This window comes from Oncorhynchus nerka, linkage group LG4, assembly GCF_034236695.1.
Source record: "Oncorhynchus nerka isolate Pitt River linkage group LG4, Oner_Uvic_2.0, whole genome shotgun sequence".
Classification (NCBI taxonomy): Eukaryota; Metazoa; Chordata; class Actinopteri; order Salmoniformes; family Salmonidae; genus Oncorhynchus; species Oncorhynchus nerka.
In genome coordinates this window covers 3,439,618-3,458,992 of record NC_088399.1, presented here as the reverse complement: position 1 = coordinate 3,458,992, position 19,375 = coordinate 3,439,618, and the positions used below count along the sequence as shown (strand labels likewise).

At 45.5% G+C, this 19,375-nt stretch overlaps 1 protein-coding gene across 4 annotated transcripts in view; it reads right to left on the bottom strand.

Moving 5' to 3' along the window:
- LOC115127173 (protein Hook homolog 3-like) overlaps positions 1-19,375 on the bottom strand; it is a 91,936-nt gene that overhangs the window by 57,837 nt on the left and 14,724 nt on the right. For all 4 annotated transcript variants that reach the window (XR_010463727.1, XR_010463728.1, XM_065017150.1 and 1 more), the window contains exons 6-10: positions 17,026-17,088; positions 16,823-16,906; positions 8,191-8,354; positions 2,682-2,822; positions 1,484-1,685 (exon numbers count right to left, since the gene is read on the bottom strand). Coding sequence is in view for 2 of the 4 variants with exons in the window: in XM_065017150.1 (XP_064873222.1) it covers positions 1,484-1,685; positions 2,682-2,822; positions 8,191-8,354; positions 16,823-16,906; positions 17,026-17,088 (654 nt within the window). In the remaining 2 variants the exon portion in view is untranslated. The remainder of the gene's footprint in view (positions 1-1,483; positions 1,686-2,681; positions 2,823-8,190; positions 8,355-16,822; positions 16,907-17,025; positions 17,089-19,375) is intronic.

Here is a 19,375-nt window from a genome sequence, read left to right as displayed (position 1 = left end):
ACCTGTCTCTCTGTGTGTGTGTAGTGGTGTTCATACCTGTCTCTCTGTGTGTGTGTAGTGGTGTTCACCTGTCTCTACCTGTCTCTATGTGTGTAGTGGTGTTCAGTCTCTATCCATACCTGTCTCTCTGTGTGTTTGTAGTGGTGTTCAGTCTCTATCCATACCTGTCTCTCTGTGTGTGTGTAGTGGTGTTCAGTCTCTACCCATACCTGTCTCTCTATGTGTGTTTGTAGTGGTGTTCAGTCTCTATCCATACCTGTCTCTCTGTGTGTGTTTGTAGTGGTGTTCAGTCTCTATCCATACCTGTCTCTCTGTGTGTGTAGTGGTGTTCGTCTCTATCCATACCTGTCTCTCTGTGTGTGTAGTGGTGTTCAGTCTCTATCCATACCTGTCTCTCTGTGTGTGTAGTGGTGTTCAGTCTCTATCCATACCTGTCTCTCTGTGTGTGTTTGTAGTGGTGTGTAGTGGTGTTCAGTCTCTATCCATACCTGTCTCTCTGTGTGTGTAGTGGTGTTCAGTCTCTATCCATACCTGTCTCTCTGTGTGTGTTTGTAGTGGTGTGTAGTGGTGTTCAGTCTCTATCCATACCTGTCTCTCTGTGTGTGTAGTGGTGTTCAGTCTCTATCCATACCTGTCTCTCTGTGTGTGTTTGTAGTGGTGTGTAGTGGTGTTCAGTCTCTATCCATACCTGTCTCTCTGTGTGTGTAGTGGTGTTCAGTCTCTATCCATACCTGTCTCTCTGTGTGTTTGTAGTGGTGTTCGGTCTCTATCCATACCTGTCTCTCTGTGTGTTTGTAGTGGTGTTCAGTCTCTATCCATACCTGTCTCTCTCTGTGTGTGTAGTGGTGTTCAGTCTCTATCCATACCTGTCTCTCTGTGTGTTTGTAGTGGTGTTCGGTCTCTATCCATACCTGTCTCTCTGTGTGTTTGTAGTGGTGTTCGGTCTCTATCCATACCTGTCTCTCTCTGTGTGTTTGTAGTGGTGTTCAGTCTCTATCCATACCTGTCTCTCTGTGTGTTTGTAGTGGTGTTCGGTCTCTATCCATACCTGTCTCTCTGTGTGTTTGTAGTGGTGTTCAGTCTCTATCCATACCTGTCTCTCTGTGTGTTTGTAGTGGTGTTCAGTCTCTATCCATACCTGTCTCTCTGTGTGTTTGTAGTGGTGTGTAGTGGTGTTCAGTCTCTATCCATACCTGTCTCTCTGTGTGTTTGTAGTTGTGTGTAGTGGTGTTCAGTCTCTATCCATACCTGTCTCTCTGTGTGTTTGTAGTGGTGTTCGGTCTCTATCCATACCTGTCTCTCTGTGTGTTTGTAGTGGTGTTCAGTCTCTATCCATACCTGTCTCTCTGTGTGTTTGTAGTGGTGTTCAGTCTCTATCCATACCTGTCTCTCTGTGTGTTTGTAGTTGTGTGTAGTGGTGTTCAGTCTCTATCCATACCGGTCTCTCTGTGTGTTTGTAGTGGTGTTCGGTCTCTATCCATACCTGTCTCTTATAGGACTCCAGCTGTCCTCTCGTGGTGTTGGCCTTGCGTACTTCTTCCTCCAGACTGACAGTGTTCTGCATGTACAGAGTGTTCTTCTCCTCCAACAGCTTGACCTGTCTCCTCAGATCTCCCAGGTCCTCCAGCTTCTTCTTATACGACTCCACCATGACCTCCAGCTTGGACACCTTGTCTGACGAGTGTCTGTGTGACACATACACGAGCTAAGGGTTAGTGTCTATACAAAACGTTGTAGTGTCGCCAGTGGGCTGACAACTATGTCAATGGCAGGCTACTAGTGAACCACGACATGCTTGCTAGCTGGGTCAACTCATTCTTGAGCGTTACCTTGCTTGGGGTCAATTCCAAATTAAAACTGAAATTCCAATTGGATTGACCCCAACCATGAAAAACAGAGGAACAGTCGTGTTAGAGTTAGGGTGTAGGGGTTAGGGTGTAGGGGTTAGGGTGTAGAGGTTAGGGTGTAGGGGTTAGGGTGTAGGGGTTAGGGTGTAGGGGTTAGGGTGTAGAGGTTAGGGTGTAGAGGTTAGGGGTGTAGAGGTTAGGGTGTAGAGGTTAGGGTGTAGAGGTTAGGGTGTAGGGGTTAGGGTGTAGGGGTTAGGGTGTAGGGGTTAGGGTGTAGGGGTTAGGGTGTAGGGGTTAGAGTGTAGGGAGGTTAGCGGTTAGAGTGTAGGGGTTAGGGTGTAGGGGTTAGGGTGTAGGAGGGTTAGGGTGTAGGGGTTAGGGGTAGGGGGTTAGGGTGTAGGGTGTAGAGGTTATGGTGTAGGGGTTAGGGTGAAGGAGGCTAGAATGTAGGGGTTTGAGTGTAGGGGTTTGGGTGTAGGGGTTAGGTGTCGGGGGTTAGGGTGTCGGGGTTAGGGTGTCGGGTGTAGGGGTTAGGGTGAAGGAGGTTAGAAAGTAGGGGGTAGGGTGGAGGGTTAGGGTGAAGGGGTTAAGGTGAAGGGGTTACGGTGTAGGGAGGTTAGGGTGTAGGAGTTAGGGTGAAGGGGGTTAGGGTGTAGGGAGGTTAGGGTGTAGGGGTTAGGGTGTAGCATGTAGGGGTTAGGGTGAAGGGGGTTAGGGTGAAGGGGGTTAGGGTGTAGGGAGGTTAGGGTGTAGGGGTTAGGGTGTAGGGTCGTTAAGGTGTAGGGGTTAGGGTGTAGGGGGGTTAAGGTGTAGGCGTTAGGGTGTAGTTCCTACCTGAGTACATCCATTTCGTCCTTCAGTGTCTGGGCCTCGTCAGCCAGGGAGGTGAGCTCTTCATTCTGTCCTCTCAGCTCTGTCAGCTCCTTCTCCAACTCCTCACAGTGGATCCGATAGTCATCCTTCGCTGCCTCCAGCCTGCAGACACCCCAGAGAGACAAACGTACACCTCAGTCCAAACTGAAACCACAACTGATGACAGATACACAAACTCACAGGTCACTCAGTGCCTCAAAAACTTCAACTTGAGATTTCGAGCTGACGAAGTTTACATTTTGAGGTTGATTGAGGACGTTCTGCTCAGTTGGTCCGTGGGGGTGGGGGTACCAGGAGCCACAGAAAATGCCCCAGACCGACATTGGCCTATTATGGACGAGTGCCCAAACCCATAGTCCAGTGTTTCCCAAAATCGGTCCTGGGGTGCAGGGGTGCAAGTTTTGTTTTTTTCCCCTTTCACTACACAGCTGAGTGAAATGATCATCAATCTTTGATCATTTGAATCAGCTGTGTAATAATAAGGTAAAAATCAAAACGTGCAACCCTTAGGGTGTAGAGGTTAGGGTCTAGCGTTTGGGAAACGCTGCCATAGTCTCCCAGTGACTCTCTCAGTGATGGCCCAGGGTCCTGTGGTGAACCAGACACTGTGGTGATGGCCCAGGGTCCTGTGGTGATGGCCCAGAGTCCTGTGGTGAACCAGACACCGTGGTGTTGGCCCAGGGTCCTGTGGTGAACCAGACACCGTGGTGATGGCCCAAGGTCCTGTGGTGAACCAGACACCGTGGTGATGGCCCAAGGTCCTGTGGTGAACCAGACACCGTGGTGTTGGCCCAGGGTCCTGTGGTGAACCAGACACTGTGGTGATGGCTCAGGGTCCTGTGGTGAACCAAACACTGTGGTGATGGCCCAGGGTCCTGTGGTGAACCAAACACTGTGGTGATGGCCCAAGGTCTGTGGTGAACCAGACACTGTGGTGATGGCCCAAGGTCTGTGGTGAACCAGACACCGTGGTGATGGCCCAGGGTCCTGTGGTGAACCAGACACTGTGGTGATGGCCCAGGGTCCTGTGGTGAACCAGACACCGTGGTGATGGCCCAGGGTCCTGTGGTGAGGTGAACCAGACACTGTGGTGATGGCCCAGGGTCCTGTGGTGAACCAGACACTGTGGTGATGGCCCAGGGTCCTGTGGTGAACCAGACACCGTGGTGATGGCCCAGGGTCCTGTGGAGAACCAGACACCGTGGTGATGGCCCAAGGTCCTGTGGTGAACCAGACAACGTGGTGATGGCCCAGGGTCCTGTGGTGAACCAAACACCATTGAAGACCCAGTCAGGGTGAGTGAGTCCCTGAGGTTCCGTGGGTGAGGGTGACCCAGACACCGTGGGTGAGGGTGACCCAGACACCGTGGGTGAGGGTGACCCAGACACCGTGGGTGAGATGAACCCAGGCAGTGTGATTTTTTACCAGCAGGGGCAGAGAGGTGGCTGAGGCCACCGCTGGGGATTGGGGCCAAGGTTAGGGGGCAGGGTGAAAGGGAGGGGCAGGTAGTCCCAGTCCCAACTCAAGAGAGACATCTCTGAGTGCCTGCTGTGAGTGCCAAATGGTTAGTGGCTGGTCTAGGATCAGTTGTCTTTTAGATCATGATGAATAACATAATGTGGACAAGGGAGAACTGATCATAGACCAGTACTCCTACTCCGAGAAGCTTTATTAATATCTATTATCTACAGCTTATTAATACAGGCCCTGGTCTTATTAATACAGGCCCAGGTCTTATTAATACAGGCCCAGGTTAATACTTTTTAATACAGGCCCAGGTCTTTTTAATACAGGCCCAGGTCTTATTAATACAGGCCCAGGTTAATACTTTTTAATACAGGCCCAGGTCTTATTAATACAGGCCCAGGTTAATACTTATTAATACAGGCCCAGGTTAATACTTTTTAATACAGGCCCAGGTCTTTTTAATACAGGCCCAGGTCTTTTTAATACAGGCCCAGGTTAATACTTATTAATACAGGCCCAGGTCTTATTAATACAGGCCCAGGTCTTTTTAATACAGGCCCAGGTCTTTTTAATACAGGCCCAGGTTAATACTTATTAATACAGGCCCAGGTTAATACTTTTTAATACAGGCCCAGGTCTGGAGAATAATAGAGAACCGCGTATTAATACCGGCCCAGGTCTTATTAATACAGGCCCAGGTCTTATTAATACAGACCCAGGTCCTATTAATGCAGGCCCAGGTTAATACTTATTAATACAGGCCCAGGTTAATACATATTAATACAGGCCCAGGTTAATACTTTTTAATACAGGCCCAGGTCTTTTTAATACAGGCCCAGGTCTTTTTAATACAGGCCCAGGTTAATACTTATTAATACAGGCACAGGTCTTATTAATACAGGCCCAGGTCTTTTTAATACAGGCCCAGGTCTTATTAATACAGGCCCAGGTTAATACTTATTAATACAGGCCCAGGTTAATACTTTTTAATACAGGCCCAGGTCTGGAGAATAATAGAGAACCGCATATTAATACCGGCCCAGGTCTTATTAATACAGGCCCAGGTCTTATTAATACAGACCCATGTCCTATTAATGCAGGCCCAGGTTAATACTTATTAATACAGGCCCAGGTTAATACTTATTAATACAGGCCCGGGTCTTATTAATACAGGCCCAGGTCCTATTAATACCGGCCCAGGTCCTATTAATACAGGCCTAGGTCCTATTAACACAGACCCAGGTCTTATTAATACAGGCCCAGGTCTTATTAATACCGACCCAGGTTTTATTAATACCGGCCCGGGTCTTATTAATACAGGCCCAGGTTTTATTAAAACCGACCCGGGTCTTATTAATACAGGCCCGGGTCTTATTAATACAGGCCCGGGTCTTATTAATACAGGCCCGGGTCTTATTAATACAGGCCCGGGTCTTATTAATACAGGCACAGGTCTTATTAATACAGGCCCGGGTCTTATTAATAGAGGCCCGGGTCTTATTAATACAGGCCCGGGTCTTATTAATACAGGCCCGGGTCTTATTAATACAGGCCCGGGTCTTATTAATAGAGGCCCGGGTCTTATTAATACAGGCCCGGGTCTTATTAATACAGGCCCGGGTCTTATTAATACAGGCCCGGGTCTTATTAATACAGGCCCGGGTCTTATTAATACAGGCCCAGGTCTGGACTGGAGAATAATAAGACTGTCTCAGTTGATCCAATACACTAACATCTTTTGAATGAACACATTCCTCACTTAGATGTGTGTGTGTGTGTGTGTGTGTGTGTGTGTGTGTGTGTGTGTGTGTGTGTGTGTGTGTGTGTTGTCGTGTCTTTACTATCATTCACGTGATGATGATTATTTTATCAAATCAATTAACTATATATAATATTATGATAATCAACTTAATTCTGTAACAATGAACTCATTAGCAATCTTGGGGCACCACGGAGTTTATTTAAACTTAACTCTTAAAGATATCTTCTATTTCAGTCATCAATCAGTCATGAATTAATTTACCTTCAGTCTCATTCTGAATTAAGCAAAATCTTTGGATATCTCTACAAACCCTAGCATAAATGATGAATCAGCGATATACAAACTGGCTTAATTATTTATTTACTAACTAACTAAATAATCACACAGAATTACATAAACCCACAAACAGAATAGCTTACACATTGATGACTACATAATGCAATGAAAAGTCCCTAGTGGACTAAATGGCAGACAAACTGGTGACACAAAATGGCAGATTCAAAACGGAGAAATCAATAGCTCAGTGAGTTACAGCCTGTTTAATAACAGAACTACTGCAGCTTAACATTAGATCTCAGTCAGCACAGTCTGTTTCTATCTGTGAGACCAGGAACATACTGTGCACTCGGAAAGTATTCAGACCCCTTCATTTCTTACACATTTTGTTACGTTACAGCATTATTCTAAAATTGATTCAATTATTTTTTTTCTCATCAATCAACACACAATACCCCGTAATGACAAAGTGAAAACAGTTTATTTAATTTTTGCTAATAAAAAACAATAAAAACAATAAAGAAAGATCTTATTTACATAACAAATCCGAGCAAAAACCAAGCAATGAGGTCGAAGGAATTGTCCGTAGAGCTCCGAGACAGGATTGTATCGAGGCACAGATCTGAGGAAGGGTACCAAAACATTTCTGCAGCATTGAAGGTTCCCAAGAACACAGTGGCATCCATCATTCTTAAATGGAAGAAGTTTGGAACCACCAAGACTCTTCCTAGAGCTGACCGCCTGGCCAAACTGAGCAATCGGGGGATAAGGGCCTTGGTCTGGGAGCTCCAGAGTTCCTCTGTGGAGATGGGAGAACCTTCCAGAAGGACAACCATCTCTGCAGCACTCCACCAATCAGGCCTTTATGGTAGAGTGGCCAGATGGAAGCCACTCTTCAGTAAAAGGCACATGACAGCCCGCTTGGAGTTTGCCAAATAGCACCTAAAGGACTCTGACCATGAGAAACAAGATTCTCTGGTCTGATGAAACCAAGATTGAACTATTTGGCCTGAATGCCAAGCGTCACGTCTGGAGGAAACCTGGCACCATTCCTACGGTGAAGCATGGTGGTGGCAGCATCATGCTGTGGGGATGTTTTTCAGCAGCAGGGACTGGGAGACTAGTCAGGATCAAGGGAAAGATGAACGGAGCAAAGTACAGAGAGATCCTTGATGAAAACCTGCTCCAGAGCGCTCAGCACCTGACTGGGGTGAAAGTTCACCTTCCAACAGGACAATGACCCTAAACACACAGCCAAGACAACACAGGAGAGGCTTCGGTACAAGTCTCTGAATGTCATTGAGAGCCTGGACTTGAACTAATATTTCTGTAGAGACCTGAAAATAGCTGTGCAGCGATGCTCCCCATCCAACCTGACAGAGCTTGAGAGGATCTGCAGAGAAGAATGGGAGAAACTCCCCAAATACAGGTGTGCCAAGCTTGTAGCATCATACCCAATAAAACTCGAGACTGTAATCGCTGCCAAAGGTGCTTCAACAAAGTACTGAGTAAAGGGTCTGAATACTTATGTAAATGTGATATTTCCATTTGTTTTATATTTAAAATGTTCAACAACTGTTTTTGCGTCGTTATTATGAGGTATTTGTGTGTAGATGTATGAGGACATTTAATAAAATTAAATTTTAGTAACGTAAAAAAATGTGTAAAAAGTGAAGGGGTCTGAATACTTTCAAATGCACTGTATTCATCTTAAACCCAACGCATCTTAAACACAAAATGATTCTGTAGGACTGTAATTGTAGGTGGCACGAGCAAAGCATCTGTGACAGAAACTGAATGAAACTGCCTTGTAAATGAGAAACTCCTTCAAACTGTTCTTAAGGTGGGGCTGAGAACCAGGTAGGTCACTACATCCCTTCTTCACTTCCTGGACCTCCCTCCCCACCCCCATCTCCCTCCCTGCCAAGACCTCCTCCACCCCCAGCCTGGACCTAAGGGTGTTACCTGAAGGTCTCCTCCTGGAGATGTTCTAGCTGTGTCTGCAGCTGCAGGTGTCTACGTCCTACAGGGCTGTTCAGGTCTTCTATGGAGTCAGACTGGTTGAGACGCTCCATGAGGATCTGGTTCTCAGCCAGGAGACTACCCCTCTCCTCCTGTAGCGCTGCCACCTGGTGGTTAAGATTTGTCATTACACACACCGACCATCTGCGATTTACTGAAAGTCTTTACAAGAAAATGTGACTTTTCTCTTTCGTAAACATGAAAAGTACAAGTAATTAAAAATCTGAATTGTTATTCAACAGCAAAAGTTTTTTTTTTTTTTTTTTTTTCATGACCACATTTTATGATCACAAACAATTGATTTCAAATCAGGAAAAAAAAGCAAGCACACAAAAACAACAAAACCAAACCCACAAAGTCTTAGTACAGAGCAAACTAGGCAACATGCTTTTATGTGGCCTTCTCAACAACGCGATGGATCAAACAGAAGCCAAGCTGCAGTGGGGTGTTTGAGAAACAGCCAACTACTGTGTATGACTTCATCAAAACAGGCAGCTTAAGTGAAATGTACCTTAACAGCTGATAAAGCGACCTAACCCTATGACAGAGACCTACTGCACAGTGAAACACCTAACCCTAAAACACAGAGACCTACTGCACTGAGAAACACCTAACCCTAAAACACAGAGACCTACTGCACAGTGAAACACCTAACCCTAAAACACAGAGACCTACTGCACTGAGAAACACCTAACCCTATAACAGAGACCTACTGCACTGAGAAACACCTAACCCTAAAACACAGAGACCTACTGCACTGAGAAACACCTAACCCTATAACAGAGACCTACTGTACTGTGAAACACCTAACCCTAAAACAGAGACCTACTGCACTGAGAAACACCTAACCCTATAACAGAGACCTAACTGCACTGAGAAAACACCTAACCCTATAACAGAGACCTACTGCACTGAGAAACACCTAACCCTATAACAGAGACCTACTGCACTGAGAAACACCTAACCCTATAACAGAGACCTACTGCACAGTGAAACACCTAACCCTAAAACACAGAGACCTACTGCACTATGAAACACCTAACCCTATGATAGAGACCTACTGCACTGAGAAACACCTAACCCTATAACAGAGACCTACTGCACTGAGAAACACCTAACCCTATAACAGAGACCTACTGCACTGAGAAACACCTAACCCTATAACAGAGACCTACTGTACTGTGAAACACCTAACCCTATAACAGAGACCTACTGCACTGAGAAACACCTAACCCTATAACAGAGACCTACTGCACTGAGAAACACCTAACCCTATAACAGAGACCTACTGCACTGAGAAACACCTAACCCTATAACAGAGACCTACTGCACTGAGAAACACCTAACCCTATAACAGAGACCTACTGTACAGTGAAACACCTAACCCTATGATAGAGACCTACTGCACTATGAAACACCTAACCCTAAAACAGAGAGACCTACTGCACTATGAAACACCTAACCCTATAACAGAGACCTACTGCACAGTGAAACACCTAACCCTAAAACACAGAGACCTACTGCACTATGAAACACCTAACCCTATAACAGAGACCTACTGTACTGTGAAACACCTAACCCTATAATACAGACCTACTGTACTGTGAAACACCTAACCCTAAAACAGAGAGACCTACTGTACTGTGAAACATCTAACCCTATAACACTGAGACCTACTGCACTGAGAAACACCTAACCCTATAACAGAGAGACCTACTGTACTGTGAAACCCCAGTTCAACAACAAACATGTCTCTCTGGAGCCAGAAAAAATCACATCTTAAAGTGAAGGAACTCTCTTCTCCAGCCACAATAACTTACTGCTCTGTCATAGACTTACTACTCTTTCATAGACTTACTACTCTTTCATAGACTTACTACTCTTTCATAGACTTACTACTCTGTCATAGAAGCAAATGCTAACTAATGCATGGATCTCCACCTAGGTGGATGTGGAACTGCATAGAGGACCAATGAGTCCATTGGCAGTTGGCAGCCAAGTAAATTAACTCCCCGTTGGCCATCTGTTGAGGAGGTCCCCCCGTTGGCCATCTGTTGAGGAGGTCCCCCCGTCGGCCATCTGTTGAGGAGGTCCCCCCATTGGCCATCTGTGGAGGAGGTCCCCCCGTTGGCCATCTGTGGAGGAGGTCCCCCCGTTGGCCATCTGTGGAGGAGGTCCCCCCGTTGGCCATCTGTGGAGGAGGACCCCCGTTGGCCATCTGTTGAGGAGGACCCCCCCGTTGGCCATCTGTGGAGGAGGACCCCCCCGTTGGCCATCTGTGGAGGAGGACCCCCCCGTTGGCCATCTGTGGAGGAGGACCCCCGTTGGCCATCTGTTGGGGAGGACCCCCCCATTGGCCATCTGTTGAGGAGGACCCCCCGTTGGCCATCTGTTGAGGAGGACCCCCGTTGGCCATCTGTTGAGGAGGACCCCCCGTTGGCCATCTGTTGAGGAGGACCCCCGTTGGCCATCTGTTCATCTGTTGAGGAGGACCCCCCGTTGGCCATCTGTGGAGGAGGACCCCCGTTGGCCATCTGTTCATCTGTTGAGGAGGACCCCCCGTTGGCCATCTGTTGAGGAGGACCCCCGTTGGCCATCTGTTCATCTGTTGGGGAGGTCCCCCGTTGGCCATTTGTTGGGGAGGACCCCCGTTGGCCATCTGTTGGGGAGGACCCACGTTGGCCATCTGTTGGGGAGGACCCCCATTGGCCATCTGTTGGGGAGGACCCCCGTTGGCCATCTATTGAGGAGGTCCCCCATTGGCCATCTGTTGAGGAGGTCCCCCGTTGGCCATCTGTTCATCTCTTGAGGAGGTCCCCCATTGGCCATCTGTTGAGGAGGTCCCCCGTTGGCCATCTGTTGAGGAGGTCCCCCGTTGGCCATCTGTTGAGGAGGTCCCCCGTTGGCCATCTGTTGAGGAGGACCCCCGTTGGCCATCTGTTGAGGAGGACCCCCGTTGGCCATCTGTTGAGGAGGTCCCCCGTTGGCCATCTGCATGTTTCTCTACTGCTCTATTCTCTAGGCTAGAGGTTAAGAGTGTTGGGCCAGTAATGAAAAGGTCGCTGGTTTTTGAATTCCTGAGCAGACTCTGTGAAATATGTTAACGTCCCCTTGAGCAAGGCACTTAACCTTAATTGCTCCTGTTAAGTAGCTCTGGATAAGAATGTCGACTAAATGAGTATAATGTTCATGTAAAATGGAGAGACAGAACACTGCTGCCAAGACCAAAAACCAAGCACCCAAGCACTTCCTACCATTGGGACGTCTTGGTAACACACTAGGAAGTAAACATGGGGAGGGGGAGGAGAATTAGTCTGGACGGGCAGGGTGGGTGGTTCTTGGTGAGACACAGAACTGAGGTGGGCATGACAGGACAGCTGACTAATACGCCACACAAGCTGTGTCCCAAATGGCACACTTCTCCCTAAATAGTGCACTACTTTTGACCAGGGTCCCATAAGGCATCCCATAGAGCTCTGGTCAATAGTAGTGTACTACAGAGTGAATAGGGTGCCATTAAGGGTGCCAATAGGGAGGCAGACACAGTCAAAGGAGCCTGGATTTTAAACAGGAGATGCTGTTATAGAAGCAGAGAGCACACTTCAAATCCAGGGCTTTCAATTCACACGCCAAATGACAAGGACTGAGATAAATGAGGAATAAAAAGGTTATTTACCCTCTCCTCTAGTTCAATATACTCTAACCTCAGTCTATCTCGCTGCTCCTGTACATGGAAAGCCTTCAAAGCAAGGCACAGAGTAATAGAGGTTCAGTGCAGACAGGTCAGGAGAATAGAACGGGACAGGAGAACGGGACAGGAGTACGGGACAGGACAGGAGAATAGAACGGGACAGGAGAACGGGACAGGAGTACGGGACAGGACAGGAGAATAGAACAGGACAGGTCAGGAGAATAGAACAGGACAGGAGAATAGAACAGGACAGGAGAATAGGACAGGACAGGAGAATAGAACAGGACCGGAGAATAGAACAGGACAGGAGAATAGAACAGGACAGGAGAATAGAACAGGACAGGAGAATAGAACAGGACAGGACAGGAGATTAGAACAGGACAGGATAATAGGACAGGACAGGAGAATAGAACAGGACAGGACAGGAGATTAGAACAGGACAGGAGAATAGAACAGGACAGGAGAATAGAACAGGACAGGACAGGAGATTAGAACAGGACAGGACAGGAGAATAGAACAGGACAGGAGAATAGAACAGGACAGGACACTAGAACAGGACAGGACAGGAGAATAGAACAGGACAGGACAGGAGATTAGAACAGGACAGGACAGGAGATTAGAACAGGACAGGAGAATAGAACAGAACAGGACAGGAGAATAGAACAGGACAGGAGAATAGAACAGGACAGGAGATTAGAACAGGACAGGAGAATAGAACAGGACAGGACAGGAGATTAGAACAGGACAGGACAGGAGATTAGAACAGGACAGGAGAATAGAACAGGACAGGACACTAGAACAGGACAGGACAGGAGATTAGAACAGGACAGGAGAATAGAACAGGACAGGAGAATAGAACAGGACAGGAGAATAGAACAGGACAGGACAGGACAGGAGATTAGAACAGGACAGGAGAATAGAACAGGACAGGAGAATAGAACAGGACAGGACAGGAGATTAGAACAGGACAGGACAGGAGAATAGAACAGGACAGGAGAATAGAACAGGACAGGACACTAGAACAGGACAGGACAGGAGATTAGAACAGGACAGGAGAATAGAACAGGACAGGACAGGAGATTAGAACAGGACAGGACAGGAGATTAGAACAGGACAGGAGAATAGAACAGAACAGGACAGGAGAATAGAACAGGACAGGAGATTAGAACAGGACAGGAGAATAGAACAGGACAGGACAGGAGATTAGAACAGGACAGGACAGGAGATTAGAACAGGACAGGAGAATAGAACAGGACAGGACACTAGAACAGGACAGGACAGGAGATTAGAACAGGACAGGAGAATAGAACAGGACAGGAGAATAGAACAGGACAGGAGAATAGAACAGGACAGGAGATTAGAACAGGACAGGAGAATAGAACAGGACAGGACAGGAGAATAGAACAGGACAGGAGAATAGAACAGGACAGGACAGGAGAATAGAACAGGACAAGAGAATAGAACAGGACAGGACACTAGAACAGGACAGGAGAATAGAACAGGAGAATAGAACAGGACAGGAGAATAGAACAGGACAGGAGATTAGAACGGGACAGGATATTAGAACGGGACAGGAGAATAGGACAGGACAGGAGAATAGGACAGGACAGGAGAACAGGACAGGAGATTAGAACAGGACAGGAGAATAGAACAGGACAGGAGATTAGAACAGGACAGGAGAATAGAACAGGACAGGAGAATAGAACAGGACAGGAGAATAGGACAGGACAGGAGATTAGAACAGGACAGGAGAATAGGACAGGACAGGAGATTAGAACGGGACAGGAGATTAGAACGGGACAGGAGAATAGAACAGGACAGGACAGGAGATTAGAACAGGACAGGACAGGAGAATAGAACAGGACAGGAGACTAGAACAGGACAGGACAGGAGAATAGAACAGGACAGGAGACTAGAACAGGACAGGACAGGAGAATAGAACAGGACAGGAGAATAGAACAGGACAGGAGAATAGAACAGGACAGGACACTAGAACAGGACAGGAGAATAGAACAGGAGAATAGAACAGGACAGGATAATAGGACAGGACAGGAGATTAGAACAGGACAGGAGAATAGAACAGGACAGGAGAATAGAACAGGACAGGAGATTAGAACAGGACAGGAGAATAGAACAGGACAGGAGAATAGAACGGGACAGGAGAACAGGACAGGACAGGAGATTAGAACAGGACAGGATAATAGGACAGGACAGGAGAATAGGACAGGAAAGGAGAATAGGACAGGACAGGAGAATAGGACAGGACAGGAGAATAGAACAGGACAGAACAGGAGAATAGAACAGGACAGGAGAATAGGACAGGACAGGAGAATAGAACAGGACAGGAGAATAGGACAGGACAGGAGAATAGAACAGGACAGGAGAATAGGACAGGACAGGAGATTAGAACAGGACAGGAGAATAGAACAGGACAGGAGAATAGAACAGGACAGGAGATTAGAACAGGACAGGAGAATAGAACAGGACAGGAGAATAGGACAGGACAGGAGATTAGAACAGGACAGGAGAATAGGACAGGACAGGAGATTAGAACAGGGGAATAGGACAGGACAGGAGATTAGAACGGGACAGGAGAATAGAACAGGACAGGAGAATAGAACAGGTCAGGAGAATAGAACGGGACAGGAGAATAGAACGGGACAGGAGAATAGAACGGGACAGGAGAATAGAACAGGACAGGAGAATAGAACAGGACAGGAGAATAGGACAGGACAGGAGAATAGAACAGGACAGGAGAATAGAACAGGTCAGGACAGGAGATTAGAACAGGACAGGAGAATAGGACAGGACAGGAGAATAGAACAGGACAGGAGAATAGAACAGGACAGGACAGGAGATTAGAACAGGTCAGGAGAATAGAACAGGACAGGAGAATAGAACAGGACAGGAGAATAGAACAGGACAGGACAGGAGAATAGAACGGGACAGGAGAATAGAACGGGACAGGAGAATAGAACGGGACAGGAGAATAGAACAGGACAGGAGAATAGAACAGGTCAAGACAGGAGATTAGAACAGGACAGGAGAATAGGACAGGACAGGAGAGGAGAATAGAACAGGACAGGAGAATAGAACAGGACAGGACAGGAGATTAGAACAGGACAGGAGAATAGAACAGGACAGGAGAACAGGAGAATAGAACAGGACAATGTTATCAAATAGAAGAGAGAACAGACATAGTGAACACAGTACTCTGTTGTAGAATAGCAGAATGAAGAAACCCTAGATGACGTTTGGTTTTAGTGGTGGGAGCCTAAATGGAATGCCGTCCTACCACGATTAAGGGGACTGTCACCAAGAAGTCTTCATGGGTCCAACAGACTCCAAATTCGGGTCCTAAAAATCTGACTTTTGTCTCAGATCTGGGTTGGGTATGATATAATTGCCAAGGGTCTCGGGTATGTGTAAAAAAAAACATTTTTTAAATGTTCATTTAATGTAATGTGCGTGACATAGTGAGAACTGCGTGAGCTTGTTATCTGTGTCAGCCAATTGCAACTCAATAAAAGGTATAACTTGTGTCCATGTCCTGCTGAAAGCGGATCTGGCCGCTCACCTCACGTACACCTGCTGCTGAAGAGAGAGAGTGAAAGGAGTCTTGACCTAGGCTACTGTTGACTGGGAAGATGGAGGCCTTTTTCATTGAAGTAAAACATCAATTAAGAGAAGAAAGAGGACAGTGAAAAGAAGCCGACAAGCGGAATGTCCTCGGGGACAAACGAGATGAACGTTGGCCAATGAACGTGTGCAGCTTGTGTTTGGAGGTTTGATGCAATAGTATTTATTATAATTATAATAATCATTATTAATCATTATTACTATTTTATGCCTATTTAAGAATCTAGAACAGTTCTTTAAATATGCAAAAAGCGTTTTGTTAAATTTCTATGAGACATTTTTATTGGCTAAATTAAGTTGGAACCTTCTTTTTAATGTTGTGCTCCTGATTTAGTTAAAGACAGGTTAAAAGTAGGCCTGTTATAAAATAAATATAATTAGCCTATTGTCGTCATGTGTTGGGTAGGGCCTACGGTAGGTAGGCACTCACCTTTGTTGGTAATTGCTGCAATATAGTCCAAGTCTGTTCAAAAGTTTTTAAACAAGTTCTTTATTCAAATATGCAACAAATGTTTTTGTTTCATTCTGTTGAGACATTTTCTTCTTCGGGCCAAATGAAGTTTAAAGTGCAATGTTGTGTTTGCTGTTTTTAAGGACGAGTAACTGTGGATCATTTGGCCAATGGTGTTCCTATATCGAGTAACTGTGGATCATTTGGCCAATGGTGTTCCTATATCGAGTAACTGTGGATCATTTGGCCAATGGTGTTCCTATATCGAGTAACTGTGGATCATTTGGCCAATGGTGTTCCTATATCGATGGTGCTGGCAGGACCCAGTCGGATGTGACTTTCTCTCCCTCTTTCTACTCTCAGATCTGAACCAGTCTGAACTGGTCTGAACTGGTCAGTTTGGTTCTGTTTTTCCACAGGCCTTTACGGAACGGGTCTGAAGGTCCTCAGGTCCATTCGGAGACGCGTCTCCATATAAAAATAAATAAATAATGTATTTATGCATATCGGGATCGGGCGGGAAAGCCACGGATTTATTTCAGGAACGGGTCCAACGTTTTTAGACCAGTGAAGACCTTAACCGTTAACTTCTACCCCTGGTATTCATATGGAGGTTTTAACCATTGTACTGAGGATATTTATTCCATCAACCATTATAACAAAGGTTTGACTTACTTTCAACTATAGGACACCATCGTGAACCCATGACCTTCTACTACGGCTGTACAGTATCTAGTTGAAGGCAGAGACAACATTGGTCACGTAAAGGAATAAACCCAAAACTTAAGGCCAACCTGCATGTCCAGCTCGTGACATCTCTGTGCGATCTCCTCCTTGGTGGCTAGAGCCTCGTTCAAATCCTCCACCGTCTTCTTCAGCTAAAAATACAACTAGCATGTCGGAATTAACATGGAAAAATACTAAATAAAGGCTGATGCATTAAAATCGTGTTATTTGTATTAAGACACAGTGTAATGTAGCAAGAGAACATTCTCACCTGTCTATCGATGTCAGCGTACGAGTCGTTTCCTCCCATTACAGGGCACTCTTTGCTCATCAACTACAACAGAGAGAATCAGACGCAGTGTGATGTCATCTGTTATAACACATGGATACTCCACACAGTGTGATGTCATCTGTTATAACACATGGATACTCTCCACAGTGTGATGTCATCTGTTATAACACATGGATATCAGACACAGTGTGATGTCATCTGTTATAACACATGGATACTCTCCATAGTGTGATGTCATCTGTTATAACACATGGAGATCAGACACAGTGTGATGTCATCTGTTATAACACATGGATACTCCACACAGTGTGATGTCATCTGTTATAACACATGGATACTCTCCACAGTGTGATGTCATCTGTTATAACACATGGAGAATCTACACAGTGTGATGTCATCTGTTATAACACATGGAGAATCTACACAGTGTGATGTCATCTGTTATAACACATGGATACTCCACACAGTGTGATGTCATCTGTTATAACACATGGATACTCTCCACAGTGTGATGTCATCTGTTATAACACATGGATACTCTACACAGTGTGATGTCATCTGTTATAACACATGGATACTCTACGCAGTGTGATGTCATCTGTTATAACACATGGATACTCTACGCAGTGTGATGTCATCTGTTATAACACATGGAGATCATACACAGTGTGATGTCATCTGTTATAACACATGGATACTCTCCACAGTGTGATGTCATCTGTTATAACACATGGAGAATCTACACAGTGTGATGTCATCTGTTATAACACATGGATACTCTACGCAGTGTGATGTCATCTGTTATAACACATGGAGATCAGACGCAGTGTGATGTCATCTGTTATAACACATGGATACTCTACACAGTGTGATGTCATCTGTTATAACACATGGAGAACATACACAGTGTGATGTCATCTGTTATAACACATGGATACTCTCCACAGTGTGATGTCATCTGTTATAACACATGGATACTCTACACAGTGTGATGTCATCTGTTATAACACATGGATACTCTACGCAGTGTGATGTCATCTGTTATAACACATGGATACTCTACGCAGTGTGATGTCATCTGTTATAACACATGGATACTCTACGCAGTGTGATGTCATCTGTTATAACACATGGATACTCCACACAGTGTGATGTCATCTGTTATAACACATGGAGATCATACACAGTGTGATGTCATCTGTTATAACACATGGATACTCTCCACAGTGTGATGTCATCTGTTATAACACATGGAGAATCTACACAGTGTGATGTCATCTGTTATAACACATGGAGATCAGACGCAGTGAGATGTCATCTGTTATAACACATGGAGAATCTACACAGTGTGATGTCATCTGTTATAACACATGGAGAACATACACAGTGTGATGTCATCTGTTATAACACATGGATACTCTCCACAGTGTGATGTCATCTGTTATAACACATGGAGAACATACACAGTGTGATGTCATCTGTTATAACACATGGAGAACATACACAGTGTGATGTCATCTGTTATAACACATGGAGAACATACACAGTGTGATGTCATCTGTTATAACACATGGAGACTCATACACAGTGTGATGTCATCTGTTATAACACATGGAGAACATACACAGTGTGATGTCATCTGTTATAACACATGGAGAACATACACAGTGTGATGTCATCTGTTATAACACATGGATACTCTACGCAGTGTGATGTCATCTGTTATAACACATGGATACTCTACACAGTGTGATGTCATCTGTTATAACACATGGAGAACATACACAGTGTGATGTCATCTGTTATAACACATGGATACTCTACACAGTGTGATGTCATCTGTTATAACACATGGATACTCTACACAGTGTGATGTCATCTGTTATAACACATGGATACTCTACACAGTGTGATGTCATCTGTTATAACACATGGATACTCTACACAGTGTGATGTCATCTGTTATAACACATGGATACTCCACACAGTGTGATGTCATCTGTTATAACACATGGATACTCTACGCAGTGTGATGTCATCTGTTATAACACATGGATACTCTCCACAGTGTGATGTCATCTGTTATAACACATGGAGAACATACGCAGTGTGATGTCATCTGTTATAACACATGGATACTCCACACAGTGTGATGTCATCTGTTATAACACATGGATACTCTCCACAGTGTGATGTCATCTGTTATAACACATGGAGAACATACGCAGTGTGATGTCATCTGTTATAACACATGGATACTCCCCACAGTGTGATGTCATCTGTTATAACACATGGATACTCTCCACAGTGTGATGTCATCTGTTATAAC